This window comes from Typopeltis vanoorti, chromosome 13 (genome assembly GCF_054136105.1).
Source record: "Typopeltis vanoorti isolate ZY-2024b chromosome 13, IOZ_Tvanoo_1.0, whole genome shotgun sequence".
Classification (NCBI taxonomy): domain Eukaryota; kingdom Metazoa; phylum Arthropoda; class Arachnida; order Uropygi; family Thelyphonidae; genus Typopeltis; species Typopeltis vanoorti.
Window position 1 is genome coordinate 115,275,285 of NC_143561.1, and position 28,000 is coordinate 115,303,284.

General features: G+C 35.5%; 1 protein-coding gene across 1 annotated transcript in view; it reads left to right on the forward strand.

Moving 5' to 3' along the window:
• Positions 1-834: 834 nt before the first annotated feature.
• Positions 835-28,000, forward strand: part of LOC150100484 (nuclear receptor subfamily 2 group E member 1-like) — a 71,113-nt gene continuing 43,947 nt past the window's right edge. Inside the window, exon 1 of the mRNA XM_090402665.1 lies at positions 835-934. Coding sequence (XP_090258791.1) covers positions 835-934 — 100 coding nt within the window. The remainder of the gene's footprint in view (positions 935-28,000) is intronic.

Here is a 28,000-nt window from a genome sequence, read left to right on the forward strand (position 1 = left end):
TATAGATATATTGCGGAGTTGGAAGAGAAGAGAAGAGAGAGCAAAATCAGGAGTAATGATATGGATAAAGAAATATTGGAAAGAAAATTACAACTATTCGAGCGAAAGATTGTTAGAAACAAGAATAAAAACTTAAATATAATATAAATAAAGAGCCAATAGGCTTCATTTCGGCGATGTAAACATTATTTAAATTAAGGGGATATTAAATCCCACATTGTTTCAAAACCGAATAAAAAACTCAAAGATCGGAATCAAAGAGTTTCTTACCGAATATAGTAAACTATAAAAGTATCGGCGACTACTAGCGTAAGCTAAAGCTCCACGTTGCAAAGGTGGAGAACTGATCGCATTATACATCTCCTGGGAGATGGGTTTTACATTATGGAAAATACTAAGATAGCGATCAGAAATTTCCCCACCTTTGCAGCGAGTTGCCTTAGTTTGTACTACGTACTTTGTACTACGTGCTTTAGCTTAAGCTAGTAGTCGCCGATACTTTTATAGTTTACTATATTCGGCAAGAAACTCTTTGATTACGATCTTTGAGTTTCTTATTCGGTTTTGAAACAATGTGGGATTTAATAACCCCTTAATTTAAATAAGAATAAAAACGAAAAACAAGGTCATCTAACAATTATAGGAGTATGCCCCGGTAGAATGTGAAGATGAACAAAGTGAAGAATTTCATAAGTCATTACAGGATATTACATTAAATAAAATACAGTAGACCGAAATGATTTTATATTCATAGCAGGTGACAAAAATGCAACAATCGGTAATGAGTCAATACCATTTGTGAAGGTAACTGCGAAGAAAACTGTCTTAATAAAAATGGAAAAAAGCAGAGGTTACAATACTGATTCAGATCATCATTTGGTAATTGGAAATATAACAATACCACCAAAACGGGTAAAGAAAAGAAAATCAAATGGTAATGAACATGCACATAAAATAAATCTATTATGATAAATGAAAAAAAAAAAAAAAGAAAGCATCGATAAATACTTAAAAGAAATAGAATGGAAAGAGGAAATAGAAGAGGAACGGAAAAATCTGGCACTGATTATACACTATGTTGACAAAAGTATTTGGACCTAGTTATGGTCATTTTCATGACACAACTAGGTGTCCTCAACAGTAGTTATCAATAAACATATTACTCGTATATAACACTGGAAGAATACCCAACCATGTAACTGTGATTTCTATCTTTAAAAAAAAGGAAGTACGAATAACTGTGAACAACAAATGAAGAACAGAATGGCTTTAGAAAAAGAAGATTATGCATAGATTCTATAGTCACCCTCAAACTACTAACTAATTAAGAAAATAAGAGAATACAACTTAGAAACACATCTATCATTCATAGATTATAAAAAAGCTTTTGACAAGATAGGTATATACTCTTGAATACACTAAAAAAAACAAAAAAACTTGCCTCTAAATTTATTGAAACCACGCCACAGTCTATATGAGAAAACAATAAAAAGTGGTGAGAACAGAACCAAAACATTTGAAGGTCTTAGAAAAGGATGTTCCCTTTCTCCAATATTATTTGGAATATAGTATATGAATGAAATAATCAAAGAATGGAAGTTAATTAACAAAAAAGAAATTCGAATAGAAAATAATTTTACCTTAGATATCATCCTTTTCGCAGCAGATGACCAAGTGATATTTGGAACAACCGAGGTCAATCTACAAAAAACTGTGCATGAATTGAATTTAATAATAAAACAATATAATATGCCTATCTCTCAAGGAAAAAAAAAAACTATGCTATTCAAAGGAAAAATTCCCATCCGAACTAAAAGAGCACTAAGCAATAAAATAATCGAATAATTCAACGGTTATAATTATTTGGGCTATAAATGAAGTTATAATGAAGATTTAGACATTTCTAACAAAATAAAAATTAAAAATTCTTCAAAGTAAATGGAATAATAAACAAAACATTAAAGTCAACAATAGTTACCAAAAAAAGCAGATTAAGAATCTAGTTAATATATTATCAAAGCCAACATTATTATATGGCGGTGAAGTAAGGGAAAGAGATAAGAAAATAAGAGAAAGAGATAAGAAAAGGATCATTGGAGCTGAAATGAAATATATGAAAAGAAGAACGGGTTATACAATGCTAGATAAAAAGATAAATGAAAACATACCGAAAGAACGAAACGAAAAACCAATAACGAAAACCATAGAAAAATACAATCCCCCCCCCCGACACATTGATGTGCTTGTATCAAAATATTTCCGTAATGTTTTCTATTAATTAAGATTAAGCTTATGCATAAGTCGTTGGAATAATCGTTTTCTACATTTGTATTAACGACACCACCACGAAATGGGCGAAATATAATCATGAGGTTATTTGCAATGTTTGCTTTTAAAATCTGTCAAGCAACCTGAACTTTGATTTAAATCTATTTGAATAAATGATTAGCTTGAGCAGAAAATAGACAATTTCTTAATATTATCATTGATTTAGTTTTCTTTTTTTTATAACTACGGTCAGAGCCACAAAGGCTATGAGTCCAGAATATTGCGTGTATTAATAAAGTGTTAGTATTTTGTGTGCTAATTAACCCTGCCACAGCAACATGAGATCAGCATCCCACCATACCTTAGATAGGATACTATCAATAATAGCGAGTATCAATGTATTTGAAACGTCGTAAATGAATTAATCAACATAATGAAATTTATTATATTAATTACAGAAATGGTGTTGACAACAAACTTTACTATATTTAGGGCTAATTAATCCATAAGCTTAAGAAAAATTATAATAAATGACTTGAACATAAAATACGTGTAGCTATGAATATATTTATTTTTCGGTTCTGAATTTAAAACATCCAAAAAATAAATCTACCCTATATGTATATATAAAATGATAAGCCTTTTTATGTCACGTTTTTTTTAAACGTTTTGAAACTCAGGGGATACCATGAGTGTCGAGTCTTCAAAATTCGAGTCATCAGAATTCAAGGAGAACCAGCCTATAAGTCCGGAACACGGGGGGGGAAGGGGGCGTATCCCCCCTAGTAAAAAAAATAAAGTGACAGTGACGCGATACGACACTTTTGAATATTCACACAGCCGCTTTCATTCCGTATTTTCATGATATTAGAGTAACATTGGAGACAATACTGATGGGATAAAAAATGAATTTTTCCCATCAACACCCCTTCCAAGCCTCCCATAAGGCTTGGAAGGGGTATTACGATTACTGCTCTCTATATACACAATAATCGTAACACTCCTTCCAAGCCTTAATTTATTTTCCATGGAAACATTGATATTAATCCTTATTTGTGTCGTGTGTAGTTATGCTATGAAAGTCAATCAGATACCGAATTGCTCGACTACTGAAAATCTAACGTGAGCCGGCCGACAGACTAAAGAGGAATACGACAACGAACGACCATTTTCCTCAATTAGCATGTACAAATGCTTTCACCTTATGATTTTCGCATGTTAATTTAACTGCTTTCTGGAAGCAAAGGCTATTTAGTTTCATTTCCTCTTGCATTCTGTACTATCTTAAGTGAACTTGGGATTTTATGTAGATATCTGATAGTTCATTGGCAATTTTATTAGCTCTCTCTCTCTCTCTCTCTCGATGTATGGCTTAATTCATTTTACTTGATTGTTTTTTTGTTTGTTTGTTTCTAATCACCGAATAAAGCTGCTTTGTTTTATTGTAATCATTCTTGATCTTATTTCTTTCAGTTCTTTCTTTATTTTTGAAATTTTACTCATAATTCACAGATATGAAATATTCCTGTGAACATTCCTTAAAATTATTCAGCAGTATAGAAATAAGAATGTTATATCTGAAAATCATTGCTTGTTTAATATCAGCAAAATTCATACAAGCCCTGATCTCAAAACCTGGTGCGTAATTAAACAGAGTGCCTAAACTAAATAGAAATACTTTGCTTACTGTGTAGTAATAATAATAAAAACAATAAAACTTATAATCTGGTGATTTGTTCACTATATAACGGGACTGCGTAATACAATTACTTTTCTCCTTTCGTTTAGAAACAATACGATACAAAGTAAAAGTTTGATGTTAATAAAAAGTAAAAACACAAAGAAACAAAACATGTAGTAAATTGAATCGAATAACAAACTTAAATTAGTGTTAAACGAAAATTAAGGGTGACAACATGACTACCAGAACATCAAATTACAAAGTTCAAAATAATAAACATGGGTAAATGTGAAGAAATACAAGGTATGGTGTATGAAATTGGTATAATTCCTAGAAATGCAAAAAAGGCAAACATTCCTTTTTACATTTTTTGCATCGACTGGTAAGAAATCGCGTACGAAATTATGCAATAAGTAATACATAATGCCAAACTGGATCCACTGCTTTTACGTATTTGATATGTAAGCGCAGGCGTATAAAATGCTTCACGTGATCATTAGCAGCAAATCCGATGCAAGATCAGAATATATATAATAATATAATATAGTAATATAATATAGAAATATAATAATATCGATTAGAATATTAATTTAACCCTCAAGAGCGGAACGTTCTTGATGGGCTCAAAGAATTAAATAAACATAGCCATTAGCAATAAGAGTATTTCAACAAAATAAATTAAATCATTAATAATAAAATTACTATTAATAACAAGCTTACTCTACAGGTACAGATCATATGCAATATCAGTTATACGACCTCTCACTAAAAATGATGTTCCTGTGAGTCTAACCTACAATAACCCTTCATTTATTTAATACCAAGTCCCCTCCCTCCATACATGACAGCGCTTAACATCCTGAATTTTGGAAACTTGTGCAGTGGGGAAAAAAAATTAAAGTCAGCATGGCTCAGTAACTCTTTACAATCTTTTAAGTTTATTTTCTTGCATATTTTTTATGGACAACTTTTTTTTAATCAGGCACAAGGTAACAGTATTCGATTGTTTTTGTTTAGAATGGGCCAGGTTCAAAATGTTTTAAACCGTGAACCTGGTAATTAGTTAAAGATAATTATGATTTTACGAGGTTCATTATTTCTTCTTTGGAGGAGAAAAATAAATAAATAAATAAAACCATCAAACCTTTGAAGGTTAAGATACAGAAAAAAAATAATCAGCGATTTTCTTTAAATTGCAATTGTTTTGAAATTTATTTTCTTGAACATTCCGAATTATTTTTGGAATGAGAAAAAAAGAATAAACTCACGATGATGTTTAAGTTAACGATAAGGGAAGATATTACATCCCTTATCGTTTCTTAGCCGAATAAGAAACTCAAAGAGTTTCATGCCGAATATAGTAGAAACTATATAAAGTTCGGCGATTCCAAGCGTAAGCAAATACCTGGATACTGCAGCAACTGACCCTAAAGGTAGTGCAAGCTGAGGCAACTCATGTCTAAGGTGGAGCAAGCTCCGATCACTATTCTTGATATTTACCCATAATGTGAACTTAGCTCCTAGGAGCTGTATTTCTGTTCAACATCATGAGAGAAGGTCACTATCCAGACCGGTTTCGACCTTCATTGAGGTCTCATCAGTGAGTAGGTAGACCTAGTTAATATCAAGTTTGTAGCGAACAGAACTTACAACCCTTCTATGATTCGCTAAAGGATGAATAAATGTAACCGTTGCAGATTTAAACAAAACTGTATAAATATTACTGGAATCAGATTCTTCAAGAAAAAGTTTGAAACCTTGTTTATCAGGTGTGTACGAGAGATTACTAAGAAGAAAATTTATAGAAGCATGTTTCTTCATCTTCAGTATGCATATTGTAAACAAAGATGAGCATCATCAAGTTTTTCTTGTAAGATTACTCCTCTAAAGTGCTAAATATGGCCGATTTCCTCTTCTTTCTCTCCAACCTTTAATTTAAAAGCATATTTTTGAGTAAGATGAACTCGAACAGTATTTGCAAGCAAGTAACAACTCGCATCAGCGACAATCAAAATCATTTTAAGTTTTTTAACCTTCCAAAAATGTACGAAGTTGTTATGACCATTTTATTCAATCTTCAGTGTATAATTAATATAGATAACTGAGTATTTATTTCTTTATTTCTTTTCTGCCATACTGCTAACAAACTACTTTACTGAAAGCTTTCCGAATAAAATTCATTATAAAATCAATTTTTATGCCGGTTTTGATAACAAAGAATATATCCTACGATTTTTCGGAGATGGTTTTCACAATAAGTTAAGAAGCAACCCTTTAACAAGTATTCTGGGCGTGGACAGTTTCTGTTAGATCGGTGACAGCACACTCTTCTGCATCTCTGACAGTTGGATCTGTAAACATTAATGTTGCATACGAAAATGCGTTCACTGTTGGGGAAGTAAATAGACACTTAAAATCTCTCAATTGGGATAAACTCCGGTAAATTTCAAAAGTTTTAAATCACTTTCTATATTTGTCTATAAAATATGGATGGATTCATAATATCCTCTATTTTGATATCTTACTTATATCAAATTGAAACCTTTCGGCTCTATACTTAACAAGTACTATGGTGGTGGACAATTTCGCTAGATTGGTGACAGCACACTCTTCTATATCTCTGACAGTTGGATCTGTGAACATTATTGTTGCATACGAAAAGTAAGGGTAAAACTGCTTTTTAGTATGCTAAAGGGAGTGCACAATAAATGACAAAAATTTATACAAATTAAGGACTCAAAAATAATAACGGATAAAGCTATTCATTCTAAAATAAATGTGGTCACTTATATGCTGTGCAAGGTACGGCTGAACTAGAGAAAACACTTAGCTGAAGATCCTTACGGACAATGTCAAATGATGGATCAGTTACGATAGAAGATAATCATATTTGTAAGCCGTATTTTATCAGCAATGGACAAGCGCGGTTTTAGAACTGGCGAATCATCTACAAACATACAGAAGCGCAACAGGCTACGAATCAGATGTCAGTTTTTGTTAAAGCCACTGCAGTGTCTACCAAAATAATTCATTCTGCTTTATCATGACCGATCTGCTGCATGTTTAATGCATTAAATGATGGACACGTGCCTCTAACAGTATGACACGTGCTGAAATCGATGGTGTATTTTCCTCACGATCGACAACATACGATTAACAGTCTGATGGATGGAAAAAGGCTGTTTAAACACGCGGTAGCTGCGATGCACTTTCGCTCTTCGTACGGTGATCCTTTCTTAAGGAAGGAATAACCAGAAATCGAAAATGCTAATCTTCCAAAAGGTGAGCGAATTACTCTCTCGCTTAGGGTGAGGGAGGTAAATGATTGCGTAATTCATTGCGGATAATCGGTAGGAAGATACATGTACTTACCTGATTGTTGAGCTCCGCCTCCGGTGTTACCGCAATCTCAGGGCACTTCTGTGTAGGAGACTTTCGTCCAATCACGACTCGTGAAGAGGAGTCGTTGGCTGCCTTCGGTATGCTGATCTTTAACAAGAGTGGTGACTCGGTGAGCATCCTCATGGAGACCTCCCCCAGAAACTTAGGTGTGTCATATGCTGTTGCCGGTGGAGAGAAAGGCTTGCAGCACTACCAGGAAAGCTTCAAGAAATGGGTAAGTAGTATTCGTGTGCTAAATATAAAATATTAGCCTTAGTAGCAGGTTAAATAACGAAACAAATCACTTTTTTGCATGTAGATTAATTCACGAAATAGCTTTCGTTTCATGGATTAAATTTGTTGCTCAAAACTTAAATTTTATGAATGAAGTATTAGAGACATAAACACCAGATTGCAGGTTATTATATACGTGGTGCAGAGAGAGTAATTTGAGAGACTATATAGTAGCAGTAATAACTTATTTATCGGAAAAAAAAGAAGCATCGCTCTCATAACGAATCCTGTAAACTCCTCTTTGAGAATACCACTTGATCTTATTTTTGTTCATAGAAATCGCGAAGTGATTATATATACAGTACATATATATGTGCATGTAGACTAAATTAATATCGGGTATCAGTCTCCCTTGCTGCATAGGGGTGCATTAAATTAATATTTTGTCTTTTGCTTTGTGCCCGCATAAAGTTAAATACTGAACAAACTGGAAATCAAACTGGAAATCTTTTTGACTGCGGCAAAATTTACAATCCTCATTTATGGCCGAAAGGTTTTATAAACAAATACGATGTTAGTGTTAATAAAAACTTAGATGATTAATGTTTACTTCCAAGTAGGAAAAACGCAATTTTCTAATGTCCTGCTGGCAGTTAATGTTTTTAACTGCCATCAGGACAGTACCGGATCATTTTAAGAAATGGAAACAAGAAGCCAATGCGGTTTTGCTCTTGGACGTTAGAGCGTTCTCACATCTATTGCTAAATATAGTATAGCATAGTACCGCTGAGTTATTTGATTATCTTTGAACAACTGCCTTTAGTTTCAAAGCTCTTAAAAGAGAATTTATGTTTACTCTTTGCTTACCGACTTTTAATGTTGCCAATGTGCCACAACTTTACTATGTGACATTAAGTCACTTGGTACAACGAGATAAGATGATCAAAAAAGGCAATTTCTTTCGTCATAGAAATGTCAATTAAACGTTATCTTAGAAAGGACAAGTAATGTATGTTTAATAAAATATATCAGCATAAAAGTTATCTCTTTTAATGTGGCATCTGTATATTAATATGTGATACCTCTTTCGATGCTAAGTTTCAGGTTAAAGGCTATAATGGTACTAATATAGTGTTGCCTGTTTAGTAATCAATCATATTTTAAAACTTCACGTTTAGTCTTTTATTTCTGAAGTTACAATATTAATTTACACTATAAACCATTAGGTTAGTCTTTAAAATTAGAGGTAGGAATTCGAAACATCTCTGTTTTATCGTACCGATTATGGATTTTCAAAGAAATTTATCTTGAATTTTCAGATTTTCAGACAATTTCCCGAAAAGGCACATTTAACGAGAGGGTTAGCTATTTTGTAAATTTACTATGGCCCACATACAACACACCTGAAATAAAGTTATCTCATTAATATGACACACATATTAATATCTGTTTTTTTTTTTCAATATATATGGTATGTAGTCGAGCTAATTTTTTTTTTCATCCCATCATAGTATATTTTTCGATACACAGTTTTGCTAAGACAGAAAAATCATGTTGATAATAATACTCAGCATAATCCACCTTATCCGTAAGTAATGGAAAGGATGTCAGGGCATGAAAGTTTGCTTTAGTAATCAATAATATTTTTAAAATTCACAACTTATCAAAGGAATGAAGCGCAAAACCAATAGCTTTGTTCTCATAATATAATATTAAATTCCATCGTATAGGTTGATTTTGATAATACTGGGCACACATTGCAGTTTAAAGATCTCAACTTTTTTGTGAGGGAATGCGTGTCATGTGGTTGATTACTGGTTGGTGTAAGACTACCGCTCTGCTTATTGAAAACCTTAGCTGACTTATTCGGATTCTAGAGCGTTCTTTGATTTTCTAAACCCTTCACGATACCAAATGTATCGGTTTCCAACCTCTCGCAGATCAGTTGTAATTTTTTAAAAAAATGGAATTCTTTATTTAAAAACAGGAAATAATGAAACTAAACTCAACATAGGCCATGGTGAATAATTCCAATAATGTAATTTTCTATTATGCAAGGGATGGAGGAGGGGATGAAAGTTCTAATTAAACACCTAGAACAGGGGTCGGCAACCGGTAGCCCGCGGGCCACATGCGGTCCAAACGTGCATTAAAAGGTTGACCATACTTACATGGCATGTGTCCCGTATTTGAATTATTTAAAAAATGCATTTTATAATATGAATAAATAATAAATTAAAAATAATTTTATACCTATACTTCGTGATATCTCCCGTGCAACTTGGAAATACCAACAAAAGGACACTTTTGCTGGTATTATTGAAGATTTACAAAGAATTTTCAACAAGATCTGTGGATTTTCATAAACAATAGCATCGAAATGCGATTATGTTTGAATGCTTTTAATATCGACATTGATCGATGCTTACCAAAACAAAATTTGAAGGATTAATCAGTTTCGCAAAGAAGATGATAGTCGCATTTGTAAGCACCTACATTTGCGAATAAGCATTTTCTGCCATAAGTTTTAGAAAAAATAAAATTTAATTTCTTCTCGACTGACTGATGAACATTTGCATGCTTCGATTCGAATTTGCACCTCAGGTTATAAAGTGGATCTAGATAATCTGGCTAAGGGAAAACAATCACAAAAGTCACATTAAGCAGGGAGACATAAGTACATATTGTGATGGATACACTATATTACTTTGTTTTTAAGTGATAATAATTTTTCATTCTGTTTCATTTTCATGCTTGTTTCATATCTCGTACTTTAAATATTTCTGTGTTTTTTAAGATTGACATAATAAAAATTGATAACTTAAGTATTTTTTTTTTTCATTCACTATTTTCTCTTAATTAAACGCTTGTGGTCCGATTATTAAAAATAAAAGTTCAATGTGACCCGCGAGTTTGAAAACGCTGCCGATCCCTGACCTAGAACATGGTTCTGTCTCAATTCTTTCATGGTGATTATCACAACTTTTCAGCACCGCCCTCGTAGTATCACCCAATCCAGGATGCGTTTTAAACGTGTTAGTTATCCGTGAAACGTTATAAATTACAAATACTTATGGATTACGTTTTTGTTATGATTATTCATAACAAAAATGCAGTGAAGTTAATCCGGTATTCGCCTATTCCTGGATATTGGCTACTCTGTATAATGTAAAATATGTTGTGACATTTACCATTTGGGAACCGAAGGGGGAAAGAACCAAGGAGGATCTAGATTCGGTCTTATTATATTAATAAGGCCTTAGTCAAGCACTACTGATATAACAGAATTATTGGGAAAACAAGGAAGCTATTCGAGAGGTGCACGAGACTTGTTTTCAATATTAATTACGAAGGAAATAGCATCGAATAGACGAATACATAAAATGTTATTGCTTAGTTTGTACTGTTAAATAGACAGAAACGGATAGTTTTTTTTAAACTCCACCCACAGGAGATTATAAGACCTTTTTGAATTATTAACTGATAACCATGCTCCGAGGACTTTCCTCTATTCAGGTGGTGGCATACTGCGTGATGAAAATCATCACCGTAGAGGGGTTTCTTCCCTCACCTAAAGAACTTGTTTTATGTCTGTTTTGACGTTTTATGCGCGACAGTGAATTTCTTAAAAGTATACAAGTGGGGAATTTACGAATACGATGTGTATTGCTTCATAAGGGTTTCCCAACCTGAAATCAAGATAACAGCGTATGAAAAAGAAAACGGCGACGTAAAGCATGAAGATATTTCTGATAGCATTTTTTTTTTTATCACAAATCTCTGTTACTAGTTACACAGTTGATCAGACTTTAATTGCGTTAGTCCTAAAACTTCTACTACACAACGAAAGAGTCTCAACTAATGTAACGCTTAAGTGTCGATACTGCGCGATGATATGCCATTTTTCATGCATCATAATTACTACATAGCAATTTTTGGAAAACACATCATGCTCGTATCTATTGTTATTTACTGAGATATAAAGAGCCAAATAGGCTTCACTTCGGCGATGAAAAATTATACAAATTAAGTGGATAATGAATCCAACATTATTTCCAAGCCGAATATGGAAACTCTAAGAGTTTCGCGCCGAATATATATAGGATAGATAGATAGATTTTTTTTATATTTAACTTGTTAACATATGCATTAGACGATAGGTAAAAAGGACTATTTACATAATTGTAAGTATATAAGTATATATATTACAGAGAAAGAAAACATTTTCCTTTCGGGTATACAATAGAATGCAATAAATGAATTCAATATTTACAGTTCAGTTTCAGTCTGAGTTATCTTTCAGATGAAGCGTATTGTCGTCGTCAATCCAGAAGAGGGCACCAGTTGGATTCCACTCCTCTATGAATTTCGCGACAGTTCTTGTTTCTTTGAAGTATTCAAGTTCCAATAAAAGCCTGCATTTTAGTTTCCGACGGAGGATATACATGAGGGTTTGTGCAGTTTCAGTGATGGATGGGTGCTGGTTATTTCTTGTCTGTTTTAGATAGAAGCTGCAGATGACGGCCTTAGCGCATATGAAGAGGAAATTGCATGTTCTGTGTCTGTTTTCTTCTGTGTGGACTAAATTCCAGTAATCTTCTTGGCTGTGTGCCTAGATACAGGTGTTAGAGGCAGTATTCAGGGCATAGGTGATTATCACTTTGTTTGCGGGACAGGTTAGATATGTGTGTTCCAAGGTACCTGAAACGTCACAGAAAAGACACAGATCCGTTTCTCTTAGCTGAAATTTGTAGAGCTTAGAAGGAGTTGGCAAGATGTTATGCCATAGTCTCCACTGTATGTCGGAATCTGGTTTGGCACACTTTGATTTATATGGCAGATCTCACTGAAAACTGAGTGGCATATGCAGCCTTGTTGATGAGAGTGTTAAGGATGAATATAAGAAGGGTGAGGATGGAGACACTGACATGAGGAAGTGGTATATTTTCTTGTAGTTGGAGGGAAGAATTGGAAGTGAGGCTTCAGATTGTACAAGGTGAAATATTGGCCCCGAGCAGTTTCTAGAAGGAATACGGATTTCCTGAGGTGTAGCAATATCTGGATAGGCTTTTATAATGGAGGCTTGCAGCTGTTGATATTGCTTTTCAGTTTTGGGATTCTTCATTGGTAGGCTTGTGAATGCTTTCCACTTTAGGGTGTGGGTTAGAAAGTCCCCTATGACTCTTATTCCTGCCCAGTTCCATCTAGGGAAAAGAAAAGGCTGGCCAGTTGTGAGACTTGTGATGTTTCTGTTCGAAAATAGTAGCTCTGTAAGTACAGCTGACTCTGTTGATCCTGTAAGTGTGTGATGAAGTCCTGTGTTTTTCCATCACTGGCGGCATCATTGTAAAAATGAGGTAGTTTAGGAGGAGATGGTGCTGGACTGGCCATTTGGAGGATTGTGGAAAGTATAAGTCCTCTGGTGGATGATTTCGTGATGTAATCGAAGGTGGTTACATAAGTGTGATTGCATTGAAGTGTCTTTAGGAGGAGGATTATCCTAAAGGATCTAATCTTGTTTTCAAGGGAAATCAGGCCTTGACCTCCCTTGCTGAGTGGCTTGCAGAGTTGAGGGTATGTTGTCCAGTGAGTTTTGTTCCAGAGGAAACGTTTGATTTCCTTTTGAATGTGGTAGAGAAATTCTTCAGGAGGTGTGAGTACTTTGAGGGTATGCCATAAGACACTCGCAGCCATCTGGTTAACTATTAGTACTCTTCCTCTAAGTGAAGACATGGAACGAACGCTGTTCCATTTACCTAGCACCTGTTTAAAATGGTTGTGCAGCTGCGTCCAGTTCAGTGTGTTATATATTTTGGTGTTGCAAAGGTGCACACCTAAGTATCTTTGTCCTTCGCTTGACCAGGTACATTCGATCGGAGAATCATTTCTAGATTTCCATCTGTCTGACCAGAAGCTCGTGGTTTTTGCAGAATTTAATTTGGCCCCTGAGGCTTGTGCATATAGTCTGTGTGCTTTCTCGGTTACTGTCATTTCTTCTTCATTTCGGACTATTACAGTGACGTCATCGGCATATGCTGATAGGGTAATGTTTTGATGTGGCTCTATTATGCTGGTTCGTTTGGAGATGATGGTGTCATGTACTCTTTTTAAGAAGGGTTCTATGGCCAGTGTGTATAATTGACCGGAGAGGGGACATCCTTGCTTGATCCCTCGAGAGTATGACAAAGCACGAGTTGTTTATTTTTAAACAGAAGTGTGCATCTCTGTAAAGCAATTGCACTGTTTCAATGATGAGAGGACCATAGCCAAATGCCTTTAGAACTTCATAAAGGTACTCGTGCTCTACCCTGTCGAAAGCCTTCTCCTGATCAAGGCTGACGAGTGCTAGGTTTTCATGTTGGCTGTTTGTGATGTGGATGAGATCCCTTATTAAATGGAGGTTATCATGTATTGATCTTCCTGGGACAGAGCACGTTTGATGTTGGCCAATAACCTCAGGCAGTGTTGGCTTTATTCGGTTTGCTATAACTTTAGAAATGATTTCGCAATCGGTATTAATTAGGGAGATTGGACGCCAGTTTCGGATATCCCTGTGGTCTCCCTTCGGCGGATCCAAGGCGTAAGCCAACACCTGGTTCAGGCTGAGGCAACTCGTAGTAAAGGTGGAGTAAGTTCTAATCACTATCCTTAGTATTTTCTATAATGTAAAGCACATCTCCTTACGGACATGTATGACGCTATACATTATGGAGGGAGGGTTACTACCCAGACTGGTTTCGACCTTTGTTGAGGTCTCATCAGTGAGTAGGTAGACCCAGATGTAAATACTGCGGTTGTAGTGATGCAGAAGTTATTCTTTACCATACGAGTTGCCAAAAGGTGCACCAAGAATTACTGAGATATAAATAAAGAGCCAAATAGGCTTCACTTCGGCGATGAAAAATTATACAAATTAAGTGGATATTGAATCCAACATTATTTCCAAGCCGAATATAGAAACTCTAATATAGAGACTCTAAGAGTTTCATGCTGATTATATAGGAGATGTGCTTTACAATATGGAAAATACTAGGATAGTGATCAGAACTTACTCCACCTTTACTACGAGTCGCTCTAGCCTGAACCAGGTGTTGGCTTATGCTTGGATCCACCGAAACTTTTATAGTTTCTATATATTCGGCATGAAACTCTTAGAGTCTCTATCTTAGAGTTTCTATATTCGGCTTGTAAATAATGTTGGATTCAATATCCACTTAATTTGTATAATATTGTTATTTAGTTATCCATGCATGGGCTTCCATGATCTATTTAGCAACAGTAAAACAAAACCTGTCGTATCCGACTAACTTACCTTACCCGAAAAGACAAACTTTCTCCCATCATCCTGGAAATTAAGCGCAAGAAGATAACGCGTTCAAATTACACAGCACACCATATCCATTGTGGATTAATCACGATAATCGGTGATTCCAATCTGAACGGCATACTTCGGTTTAAACTCTTTTAAAGTTAATCCGAGCAATTCTCTCAGCTGACAGTGTAACTGATGTTGTCAGTGACAGTGATTTGTTCGTATAATATGCCTCTGTCTCTGTCTCTCTCTTTCTCTCTCTCATCAGATCTGATGAAAGAGAGAGAGAGAGAGAGAGAGAGAGAGAGAGAGAGAGAAACGAATGAAATCGTGTCCATATAATTTTTCATAAGTTAATAAACTTCCGTAATTATGGATGAGAATGAACTGCCGGTGAATCTGTAAAATATGTTAAAAGACAAACATACGTATTTGTACCGTATATGTGTCCATTTTGAGCAGAAGTTTGCATATTTCAATATATAAATGTGATTAATAATAAATATATATTTTTTAAAATGCCAGCAAGCAACGTAGTACTTTGTAATACCATGTAGCTAGCATGTATACCGGGGATATGCTCTAAAACAAGTGATCATGCAATTTTCTATATGATTTGTCTGCGAATTATCTATTCTACTGATAATATGGTGAAGAATTTATGTTTAAAGCAGGTCTCTTTAACTGCAATTATTGTTGATAATCTTTCGAAAAGTGTAGAACCACTTTCATTACTTTCAGCGTCATAATAACAAAGCTATCAGAAAAGACTTCGATTAATAATGTTCAGAGCTGGTCTAGCATAGCATAGTGACATAAACAGTGCGAGTGTAAGATTAGCAAATTAGCTTGATTCAGGCAAAAAGGCTCAGAGAAGAACAAGAAAAGTGAGGATGTAATTGGGAATGCTTTTAAAACAACCACTTTAGCATTCCTGGCTGATGCAATTATGAGTTTTTAGAAGTTCAAAACGTAATAGCTGCTCAAATCAGAGACCACAGAAATAATAAATCGATATGGAAGAAAGTTGTTTATTAAACATTACTCATATATCAAGTACTTGTATTAGAATATCAAAATAGAGGTGACACCACTTAAGGATATACAGCACAAAACGGCGATGAATAAATACGTTAATAAAACTTCCAAAATTTAGAATACCTGTGAAATCTCAACGTATTTTCATATCGAAATGCACAATGATACATTATTCTGTCTTTTTTTTTATACTTGTTATACTACTTCTTAGTACTCTGTTCATTCCAATTTCTTTTAATACCCTATATTATGATGAGCTATACCAAACTGAAATTATTCACGTTATTCTCCCTGAAATAATATTAATAACATTTCGAAATTTGGATTTTAATGATGATCTACCATACTCTAAATCATCATCCATTTAAGCTGTTCAAGAGATGAAAACGCAAAGAACAGATAACTGGAAGACGTTTAGCCTACTCTTTCTGCTGATTCGCCGATTAAAAACCTTAAAATCAAAATTTTCTAGTTTTATACAATAAATGGATTATTTCAAAAAACTGTCTGACAAAAGATTATTTATTAAAAACGTATGTATGTACGCATTTTCAGAGAAATCTCACTTTTCTATGTGGTTTCTTTAAAATAAATGATATGACAATAAATATGTATTATATATAATATATAATACATATTTATTGTCATATATTACAAATTATAACGCCACGTTTTAAGAATGTGTTAACTTCAACTTTATAATGAAGTTAGCATACATTCTTCAAGTGGTATTGTTTTGAAAATTACTATAAATGTAACTGCAACCATCAGACCGGTATGTTATGTCTATTAATTGCGTGCATTCTCTGGCTAATCGGGAAGTTTTTCGGGAAGATAAACAAAGTTCCTGGGAAAGAAACCTTATCCTCCATATTATTAATAAAAATCAATCAAATCTTGCTGGTGTGTAAATGAACAGTTAAAAATTTTAACTACACTTAAGATATTAAAAATACCGTCGTAATTAGTTAATTTTCTTGATATATTTAAAAGTATTCATATTGTTAAGATTACAAATAAAAAGTATTGATAGCTTCTAAATATCTTTTTGTAAAAAAAGTAATCGTGAATGGTTAATAGCGTTATAAATAATATTTCTCAACATATATCACTATGGACAAGAATCCCAACATATCACTTGAGGTAGATCCTTCGATTTTTGATAATACTTCAGTTGTAGAGATGGTTTGTTGTAAAATGATATGAATGCTTTTCTGTGAACTTTTAGTGTATATGGTAAGGATTATTATACAGGGGTAACAATATTATTTTCGCTATTGTAATAACTTCACTCCTGTGATACTTACTGGCTTCTCTGCCAGTCGACAGTGATGGCTTCCTCTGGGGTTTTGTTAGTGCATTTTATCTGAAGGTTTTACTCGGTCTCCATGTTGGATAAATGGGAATGTCGTGAATGTCTTTGAGTGCTAGAGGATTTTATTTCATGATACAAGACCACCACCCTACTTATCGGAAGCTTCAAGTTACTTGAAAAAAATATACTATATTTAGTTTCTAGATTACTTATGTAACCCTTAGTTCACAGTATATACGCAGTAAGTGTTTACAGCTTGCTCCCGGGAGTTCAGGATTTTACGCAACCCTCTCACTCGAAAAACGTTCAAATAGGACGAAGAATACAAACACATCTGAATAAAAAGAAAAGAGAAAAAGACTGTTGGAAATAAGCTTATCTGCCTTCTCTTTACTCAATATTGACTTCATATGAAGCAAAGTTTCTATGCTATAATAGATCCTTCGATCTATTAGTGAACGAGACTAGTGAACGTCATGTACAAATAGCTGTTATGTGATGGAAGGGGATTAATATTAATATTTAAGTCCTATTATCACTGATAGACGCATGGTATATATATATATTATTCTAGCTCTGCAGAAAAAATCCTTGACGAAGAAAGACACAAAATGAATAATACGATAGTTAAGATGTTAGGCCTAGGTTCGGAAGAAAAATTAATTTGCAGGTATTAATGCTAAACAGAAGTTAGTGTCATTTATTTATAAAAATTAATTTAGCTCAATTGGTACTCGGACAACAGAGGTACATGTACTGGTAACAAGAACTACCATCTTGATCTAGTATTCCTAGGCGCTTATTATTGGTGATAGTCAGATGTTGGAATCTCGTCTAGGACGTCAAGGACTTTTATTATTATTATTAAAGTGGAAGGGGTTTTTCCTCTAGAAACTCAGGTGTTTGCATTCCGCAAAACAGACAAACCTGCCAGAAGAAAACACACGATGAAAAAATATTATTCAGTGATTTCATGATACTACACCACTGTTTTAACGGAAACAACAGTTTCCTTAAAATCCAGTAGTATAGGTACCTAGTGATTTAATTAAAAAAAAAAGTGAAAATGTCTGTCAGGAATTCTCGCATGCAAAATTTAGTTCTCTGGAGGAGGGTCGTCTTTGGGTATTTTTATTGTATTTTCGATATTCTCAGTTTCAAAAAAAAGTAAACGATGCAGGGATAACATTACATCAGAATTTTCGAAGAGAACAACCTTCTCGTGATGCCCAGCCCAAACTGTCCGGAAAACTTTTTCAAACAGATCATGAGGTGTTCCAACAACTTTCATACAATTAGAATAATTGCTCTTGTGATTTGCATAACGTCGATCCTCTGAAACTAGAACTAAAATACAATATTTCCAAACACCGTAAAAAGCCAATAGAGCGACTGTATAATGATTTTTAACCGCCTTACAAATTAATGGTAGGCCTGCTTCAGTGTTCATAGTGATGATGCTCTTCGAACCAATACATCTCACGTAAGGAAGAATATGTAACTACGGAACAAAAAAATAAAATAAAATAAAATAAAATTCAGATTGAGACAGAGAGGAAGTTTTAGCCCACATTTTAATATATTTTGTAGTAAAGTAGTCCATCACCGTTACAAAATGTACTATAAGTTTACTAATGACCTTTCGTGGGTGGGAACACAAAAAATTATATCTTTTAATATTATACAAATAACGTTTAGTCGTCTTACGCAAATCCCTGAATTCTGTCTTACAGACAGAATTCAGGGATTCGTTTCAACTCGCCTTACTCGGAGAACTGAGCCTTTTGGGCTCAATTCTCCGAGTAAGGAGAATAGGTAGTCCAAAAGGTAGAATTTTATTTTACATGGCGTATTTTGCTTTAGATTTTGCGTGTTCACTCTAATTATCAATAAATACTTCGCAACTTTTCATTAACTTAATTGGATTCAGTCGTGTAAAAGGGAAACTCAATGATAAAGATAACCATTTTAGCTGATAAATAAATCCTCTAGCGCGTTTTATTCCAAAGCGTGTAGATTGAGCACCTTTAGCCCTCCTAAATTGGAGATGTTATGGATGCAAACGTCATTTTCACAGGGATAAAGAGGTTTGCATCCATAGCTTTAGGCCGCCAGAAGAAAGTCTAAGTTCGATTCTACTCCAACTTAGTGAGGGCTAAGGAGCTCCGCCTAAAACGAGTTTCGCACTGCAGTTTCTGGAAAACCAGTCCAAATCAATAATGATTTATCGTTTTAGCAAGCAAACTCTGCACATTTAACAATCATCCATTCTTCTGTTGGTTTTCCACATAACAGGATAGAAGGAAAGTGGCATTCAAATGTACTTTTAAATTATTTAATATTTCGCACATTACTACACAAACTGAAAGGGCTGTCAAATAGCACCTAAAACATAAACCAATATATTTTTCGACGCACAAAATCAGGTTACTGTGTTTTCACAATAACATAACACTTTCAAGAGTTATTCATTGAAACTCATTCAACAACATACAAGATTTAAACTAAACGATGCTAAACTAAGTTGAATGCATCTTCCAGAAGAATAAAATGCACAGCTTGTTTCGCATCCCACTATTTTACAAAGAAATCCGCTACATTACGATATAACAGAAGATTTTTTACAGAAAAAGATGCTTTACAGCAAGGGTTGATAATAGGAACAGAATAAAATGAACAAATTCCTTTCTTCAGTTGAAAAATAAAACGCTATCATAACGTAGTCAAAGCGACATTTATTTTTTTTAATGGAAATCTCATCAACGAATTAAATCCATAGTTTATTTAGTTTTATTTATAATTTTTCAGTCTCTCTTCAATTTCGGCAAAACTGATTTGCATATAAATCCATCTGAGCTATACAGTGAAGTTTGCATTTTCATGATACAAAAAATCACTTTTGGTATCTCTGAAGAATTAAAAAAAAAAAAAAAACTTTTATATTTCATTTTCGTTAAGGGGACTTGGTATTGACACCTATACAAGTAAAATGTATCTCTGTTAGAATCGTAATCTGAATTCTTAGTTTATATAATAATTTCAATTAGTTACTTTGCGTCAGAAACTTATGTGATTCTCTTTCTATAAATGAAAGAAATAACGACACACACACACACACACACACACACACACACACACACACACACACACACACACACACACACACACACACACACACACACACACACACACACACACACACACACACACACACACACACACGAGTAACATAGCGCAATAAAGCAATACCTGCGCTTTTGCTCAAAAGATCTGGATTGGAATCAAAGTCGAAGATTCAATAAAGTTTCTCAGAACTTCCAACTAAAGATGAGTGAGCCAGTCAATAAATAGGATTTTTTTAATTACTTCAGAAATGGCGGGAGAGGATGATAAATAGAACATAATAACCCGGGCTGATTACGTCAACTTTCATGAATAATCCTAAACAATAACAAAGCAACTTTGTTATTGTTTAGGATTATTACTTCTGAAACGTTTACTTGCTTATTTCCCCTCACCACCACCACCACCACCCCCGATATTGTGCATTTATAGCTTCCTCAGTATTTCAAGAACTAGTTATTTGCACCACTTCTCAAGTGATGTCGTTTTCCTTGCATCTTTTCTCAATAGGAATCGTTCATAATAGAAATCTTATCAGATGATGAATGAAAGCTGATACGGCTTAGAGAGAAAGAGAGAGAGAGAGAGAGAAAGAGAGAGAGAGAGAGAGAGAGAGAGAGTTAAGGGGAAATAAGATATCTTATTTTCCTCGTTCAATTTGTGCTGAATAAATGTACTTCTAATCAACATTTGCTTTATTTTTTCAAAAAACGTACGACAACCTCAATTTTTAATCCATTCGCACATTTATCAAAATGGCATCTTCATTCACCAGATTATAAACTCGTTTTTATTCTTCGTTAAGTTTCACTGCTTCTAATCTTTGAAGTAACGTTTTTTTAATTATAACCAGGTGCTCACTTCTAAACTTTCTTTGTTGTTCGTAAACACTCCATACAATGAATGACGGTATATTGCATAATACTATTTTACATTTGAGATTACAATTAATAAGCAATGTTTCCAGACAGAATTATCATTCACTGTCGATTAGTTACCACTGTGACTATAACTATTTTACGGTTTTCATGCTGACAAATCTCCTGTCAAATTTACGGCCAAATAAACGTCGATGCGACAAAACAGTTGATCCTGCACGTCGTTTTCAGGAAGGGAGTTCCTGCCTTATCCGACTGCTAATAAACCCTTAAAAAAGTCCCTTCAGTAAAATGACCTTATGAATGTCCCCGTGTCCTAAACGAACATGAACCGTTTTCTTTTCAACAAAAAGAAACGTGTTCTAATTGTGGTATGGAAGTGCTCTTGAATCCATTTCAGTTTCCTTAACTTTTGATGCACAATGGCCAAGTAAAGTTATGACCAAATAACTTGGTTTCATATCAATTTAATTCTGATAATTATAGGGATAGAATATTCCTATAGTTTGTCAGTTTTGACAATTGACATTTACGTCTTTAGGGGTGAAGCAAGATGCTTTTCATATTCCTCGCTATCTGTTGCGGTTACAGTGAGGGTAAAATTTATGAGCAGTTTGCTCGCCCTGATTGGGCATGGAGATTATGCATCGCTATAGGAGGCTAATATAGCTTTTGGTCCTTTATGTTTGAATATGTCTGTTGCCTTGTATGCAGTAGCCTGCTGAATCAAATCGTTGGGATGTATGGACATCTCTCGGAAGAACTTAGATGCTAAGGATTCTAGGAAAGAGAAAATATAGGGAATATTTGTATCTCTATGAAGTTGATTGTTTCTAACATACCATGGGGCGTTCAGAATCATTCTCAAGCACCTGTTCTGCACTCGCTGTATTTTGATAATGTTAGCATTAGAGGTATGGCTCCAGGCTGGAGAGGCATAGGTGATTATAGGACGAATCGTCATCTGGTATAGTTGCAATTTGATTCTGTTGCCGAGCTTGCTATTTCTGTTGATTAGCGGATAAATCTGAGCTATTGCTTTAGATGTCTGTGCGCACGTAGACTTGATGTGTTGGTTGAAAGATAGCTTTTTGTCGAGAATTACACCCAGGTATTTTGTTTCTGTCTGTCAGGGAATTTTAGTATTGAATAGTAATACATCTCCTGCAGGAGATATTAGCCTTTTCGTGAAAAGAATGGCTGAGCTTTTTTGGGGTGACTTCCAATCTCCATTTGGAGAACCAACCCTCCAGCTTTAGAAGGTTTTCTTGAAGCTTTCTGGTAACGAAGTGGGGTCTGAGAGATCTGGTTAGTATTGCTGTATCGTCTGCATTCAGGGCCAAGATGGAAGACATCGGATTGTGTGGTATGTCCGACATGTATACAGAAAACAGCAATGGAGCCAGTAGGGATCCCTGCGGCACTCCAGCAAAGATATGGCGCTGGGATGAGGTAGAACCGTTGATTTTGACTTGTATTGATCTGTTCTGAAGATATGAATGGATCAGATGAACCATTTGTAGTGATGTACCAGCTAAGATAAGTTTGTGTAGGAGTCCAAAATGCCATATTTTGTCAAATGCTTTGGATAGGTCTAGGAAACTATCCTGTGCACTGGCGCCAGTTATAGCTGGTGGTGATGTATTCCACAATTCTGTGGATTTGCTGGGTAGTACTATGGTGTTGCCGAAAACCAAACTGTTCTTTAGGGAGGATGTTTAAGTCATTTAGTTAGGTTTGGAGTCGTGAGAAGATGACCTTCTCCGCAACCTTACCCAGATTGGAGATGAGACTGATTGGACGATAATTTTGCGGTAGGTGTGGGTCCTTACCTGGCTTATTTATAGGGATGACACCAGCCAGTTTCCAGGTGGAAGGAAAACAGTGAGCTCTACAGATTGCATTAATTATAATGGTCAGGTGCACTACAGCTTTTCGAAGCAACAGCTTGATCACCCTATTCGAAATGCCATCTGGTTCAGGAGCTTTATTGTTCTTTATTTTTTTAATAATATCATATAATTCAACAAGTGATGTGGGTGCAATATTGTATGGTCATCACTGGTATCTGGGAGTTTTAATACGTGTCTGACATGCCTGTGAATTTGATATATGTGATTGAAGTCTAGATTTCTATATGCAGGTTTGCACTGCTCTTCCAAATTTCTTGCCATAGCCTCTGCCTTGTCCGCATCAGTGTGTACAAGGCCCTGGTCAGAGAGTAATGGAGGAAGAGATTTGCCTTTGTTTTTGATGTTTCTTAGTAATTTCCATAAAGAGTGATCAGTAGGCGAGATAGAGGCTAAATTTTCTCCCCATAGATGGTCTCTGTGTGCTTTGAGTGCATCTCTCACAGCCCCAGTAATTCTACTTAGATTTGTTTTATCTTGTGGCGCGCACGAGTGTTACGAAATCTTTTCCTGGCTCTGTTTTTCTCCCTGATCAAGTTCATTATGTCTTCAGGCAGACGACCAGGCTTGTGGACAGAATTGTAGAATGTGGCTACCGTTATGGCAGAGGAGTTAATTAGTTGGGAGAGGCTTGTAACTGCAGATTCTATATCCTCTTTTGTACGAATGTGAGGAACAGGGTCAATACTATCCCTGAGCACTTCCGACACCCTTTTCCACGATATATAGGAGTGAGGGGGAGGAGACAAGTATTCTTGTCTTCCTATCTGAAGTAGTATTGGGTTGTGATCAGATGACAACACATTCAATGATCTTAGGCTGTATTGAAGATTAATGTCCCGCAGGATAGCTATATTCAGGATGCCCGCAGTTCCAAACGTACTAAGACGAGTTGGTTCAGTGGGGCCTGCTACAACAGCATTGTGTGATCCTATACAGTTGGAAAGGATGCAGCCGTTCTTGTTGGTGGATCTGCAATTCCATGCAGGGTGCTTGGAGTTCAGATCCCCGGCTATGATGGTGGGTTCTCTGATGCATAAGATGGCGTTTAGGTCAGAGTGTAATAGAGATTTTAGGGGTGGGTTGTAAGCAGAGTAGATTTTTAGTCTGCCAGCCGAGCTGGTGAACACCTCCACGCCCGTGATCTCAAGATTAGTGGTTGGAGGGTTGTTCACAGAATTGTGCTTGATGTAGTTCTTAATGAAGATGGCAGTGCCACCACCTCTGTAAACCAGTCTATCACATCTGTATAGGCAGTAACCCCTTATTTTATGGTTATCTGAGGGTCTTAGATGAGATTCGCTGATTAAAATAACATCTGGTTGATATCTGTTAGTGAATTCTTGCAGCTCCAGAATTTTGTTTCTTAGGCAATTCGCATTCCATGCAATGATCTGCAAAGAGGCTGGAGTGAGTTTATTTCTACTCATAAATGAGTGCTGTGAGGATTACCTGTGTTTCACGGAGAAATCTTTTGGTAGAGGTTTCTGAAGGGTTTGACAAACTGAAGTACTGTAGCATGTTGGCTAGAGAGGCTGTAATAACAGTTGTCAGATTTGTAGGTGCTGATTTGTTTGTACGGGCCACATCAGCATAACTTCTTTGGACGCCGAGCCTCCGGCTGTGGTGCAGGGGCCTCTGCTGTTCTTGTACTAGAGGCAGAGGACTGTTTGGCTGTTTCCATCCGTCTATTTTTTGGGTGCTGAAGGCATCCCTTGTAGTTGTCTGGGTGGGGGCCACCGCAGTTGGCACATTTAGCCGGGGTGGTTTTTGGCTTTGTGCAGATATTGATTGGGTGGCTTGCCCCACATTTCAAGCATTGAAATTCAGCTTTACATAATTTCTGGGCGTGACCAAACTTTTGACACCTATGGCACTGCCCAGAAGATGCCCTTTTTCGGAGTGGCTCTGGTATGACAATGAGCCCACAGATTGTTTTTAAGTTGTAGATATTTTTATATATGTTATGGATCTCTACGAGGACTAACGGCATGGGAGATTTGTTAGACATGAACATTCAGCTGACCTTAACAGGAGGTAGATCCTGCAAGTTAAGATCAGCAACTATATCTTCTATATCAATGTCTTCACAGACGCCATGTAGGACCACTTTTAAATTTTTCTCCGAGCTGAGCGAAAAGGTATGGTACTGTATACCTCTACTGTCCATTTCTTTTGATAGTCTCCTATAGTCTGTCACCGTTGTAGGATATATCTTTATTCCATCGTCCATATTTTTGGCCTTTACATAGTCAATGTGTAGGTTCGACATTGTTGATCTTAAAGCCGCTCATCTCTGCTTCTCTCGTAATATAATCGGAGGCACCTTTTCTCCGGGAGAAGCAGCGGAGTCCGAAACTTGATTGTGTTGTTCCATTATGTTGTCTTTGAGAGATTCATCTGTTGTTCTCCGCTTTTTGCGTACGCGGACTTCTTGAAAATCAGAAATAGTGGGGTTTGCCGATTCTGACTGATTTTCCATAGTCTCCGAGTCAACCTCTGTGACACTTACCGGGGGAAACGTATCATAAAGTTTCACCTTTCCTGGCCAATGTTTGTTGAGCAACTCGCCCAGTCTGATGAATTCCCGGTATACCTCTTCAAACGTTGTCTCATTTGGCTGCTGTTCCATATCTGTCAATGTGTGTGTGTGTGGGGGGGACCGCTTACCGTGCAGTTGTAGTCTTACATGCACTGCTGCAGGATTCAGAACTGATTTGGTAAGAGCACTGATTCAAAAATTGCATGGTCTTTAAGATACATAATAAACGCAAACCACCAAATTCCACCCTGCACTGGCATAACTCATAATCCAACAACCTATACAATATACCAATTCAAAAGTCAATTCTTGTCAGTTTTGTGTGTTCTCTGACTATTTTATTTTATGGCTAAGTGTAATTTTTATTGGTGTTCAAAGGCGGAAAGGCCTCTTGTACGAACATTAATGTTAAAAGTAAACAATAGCATAATTCGCTGATTTTTATTTATAGATGCGATAAGTTTTCGTCCTTAAGGAAGTCAGACCCTTGTTTAAGTACTACACCTTCAGGTGTATACTTAAACAAGGGGGTTTAAGTACTACACCCGAAGTATTTAAACCCCCTTTAAGGGGCTGCTTACAGAAATTAAACTACGAGATATGGTATAAGGGAGGATTCTACGTATTTAAAATAGATCTATGTAAGCACCTATTGTGATGCAATGGTTAGTGGTTTTACTTGCGTGATAGTAATTGGATCATAGTTGTGTGGAATGTCTGATGAGAAATGCAGAAATCTGCTATTATATTATACGTGTTATTGTGTGTGCGGTCAATGTAACAATGTTAAATATTCGAGGATTGTTTGTGTATAACGAAAGTGATAATTTGCTATTATGAGTTTTTAATGTAAAAATGTTTCAATTCTGTTCGTGTACAAATGAACGAAAAAAACCCGCAAGTGAAAATGTTTGCACATTTCTAGGGTGAACCATATGTAAAGAGTGAGAGAAAGTAAATCATCATTTTGTCTGGAGAATGCTGTTATGTTAACGTACTTCGTCAAAAGCTTATATTGATGGGCATTGCGATTCGACAGGGTTTTTATTTTATTATTTTTTAACGGCACTGAAGAACAAAAGTAATTTAATATAATGAACTGCTATTTTAGCCTGTTTTTGTTTAGGAGTGTCCCTTATATTTAATACATTGGCTAACATAACTCAAAAGCGGTATATATATATTTTAGGGCATTATGGGCGAGTATAGAAGGCAATTATGGCAGAATAAAAAATGTGGAAAAATTATGTACATACCTTGTTTTTGGTTTAAAGATGCCTTCTAAATCCAAGCTCTTGTTGAAAGGTTGTGTGTAAACGAGGGGGGGAGAGGGAAAGAACATGGGAATGTGCTTGAGACACGGGAAATAAGTTTGGGAACCCGGGTTACTATTAATAATATATATATATATATATATATATATATATATATATATATATATTATTTTGTTGTGGGGAGAGGGGGGGAGGAAAAGGGGAAGGGTATCCTTATGTGGAAACTGGGGCAAGGGTTTACGGGGTGTGGACCATTTCGGTCATCGTCTGAACTTTGTGGGAAACCACAAAATAATTAATTAAAATTAATTTAATTATTCGCTGTTTTCGAAGACTTGAAGGGGACAAGTAAATTGGAAAAACTCAGATAATTTAGAGTTAGAGACTGTGCTTTTCAGGTACTTCACTCCGACACGTGAGTTTGATATTTCCAAGGATGTAGCATTAACGGTAAAAGTAGCAAAAACTGGCCCTTCTATTGTGGACGAGGTAAGTAGAGAAACCTGAATGACTAATAGGCAATACTTGCAGAAGAAAAAAAAAAAAAAAGAAATACCTATAATGCTCCCAAGTGTATTCAACTACTAATTTCAGTACTACATGAAACTGGTATATTTCATTTCAAATGATTTGACAAGATAAACGTCAATACTAAATTAAATTAAATTTTGCCTAAATGGTAAGTAATGGAAAGTAAGCTCAATACGAGTGCCTATGTTGGCTTGTTTCTTTGGGAGGGGGGGGGAGAGTTTAGGATTTCGTTGTTTAATTGGTTATAACAATCATCATTATGACATTTCCCCAAAACTATAACAGGCTTCTAGTGTGTGTGTGTGTGTGTGTGTATGAGAGAGAGAGAGAGAGAGAGAGAGAGAGAGAGAGAGAGATCAGGCCTCGCCATTTTATGGCACTGTTTCAAAGTGTCTCTGTGAAACGTTCAAGAATTTGTAATCGCGGGACGATAAACTAAATTCACTTATAATGAGAACTAATAAAAGAAATCAAACATTAAAAAGGCATCAAGGAGGTTTTAACTGGATCAGC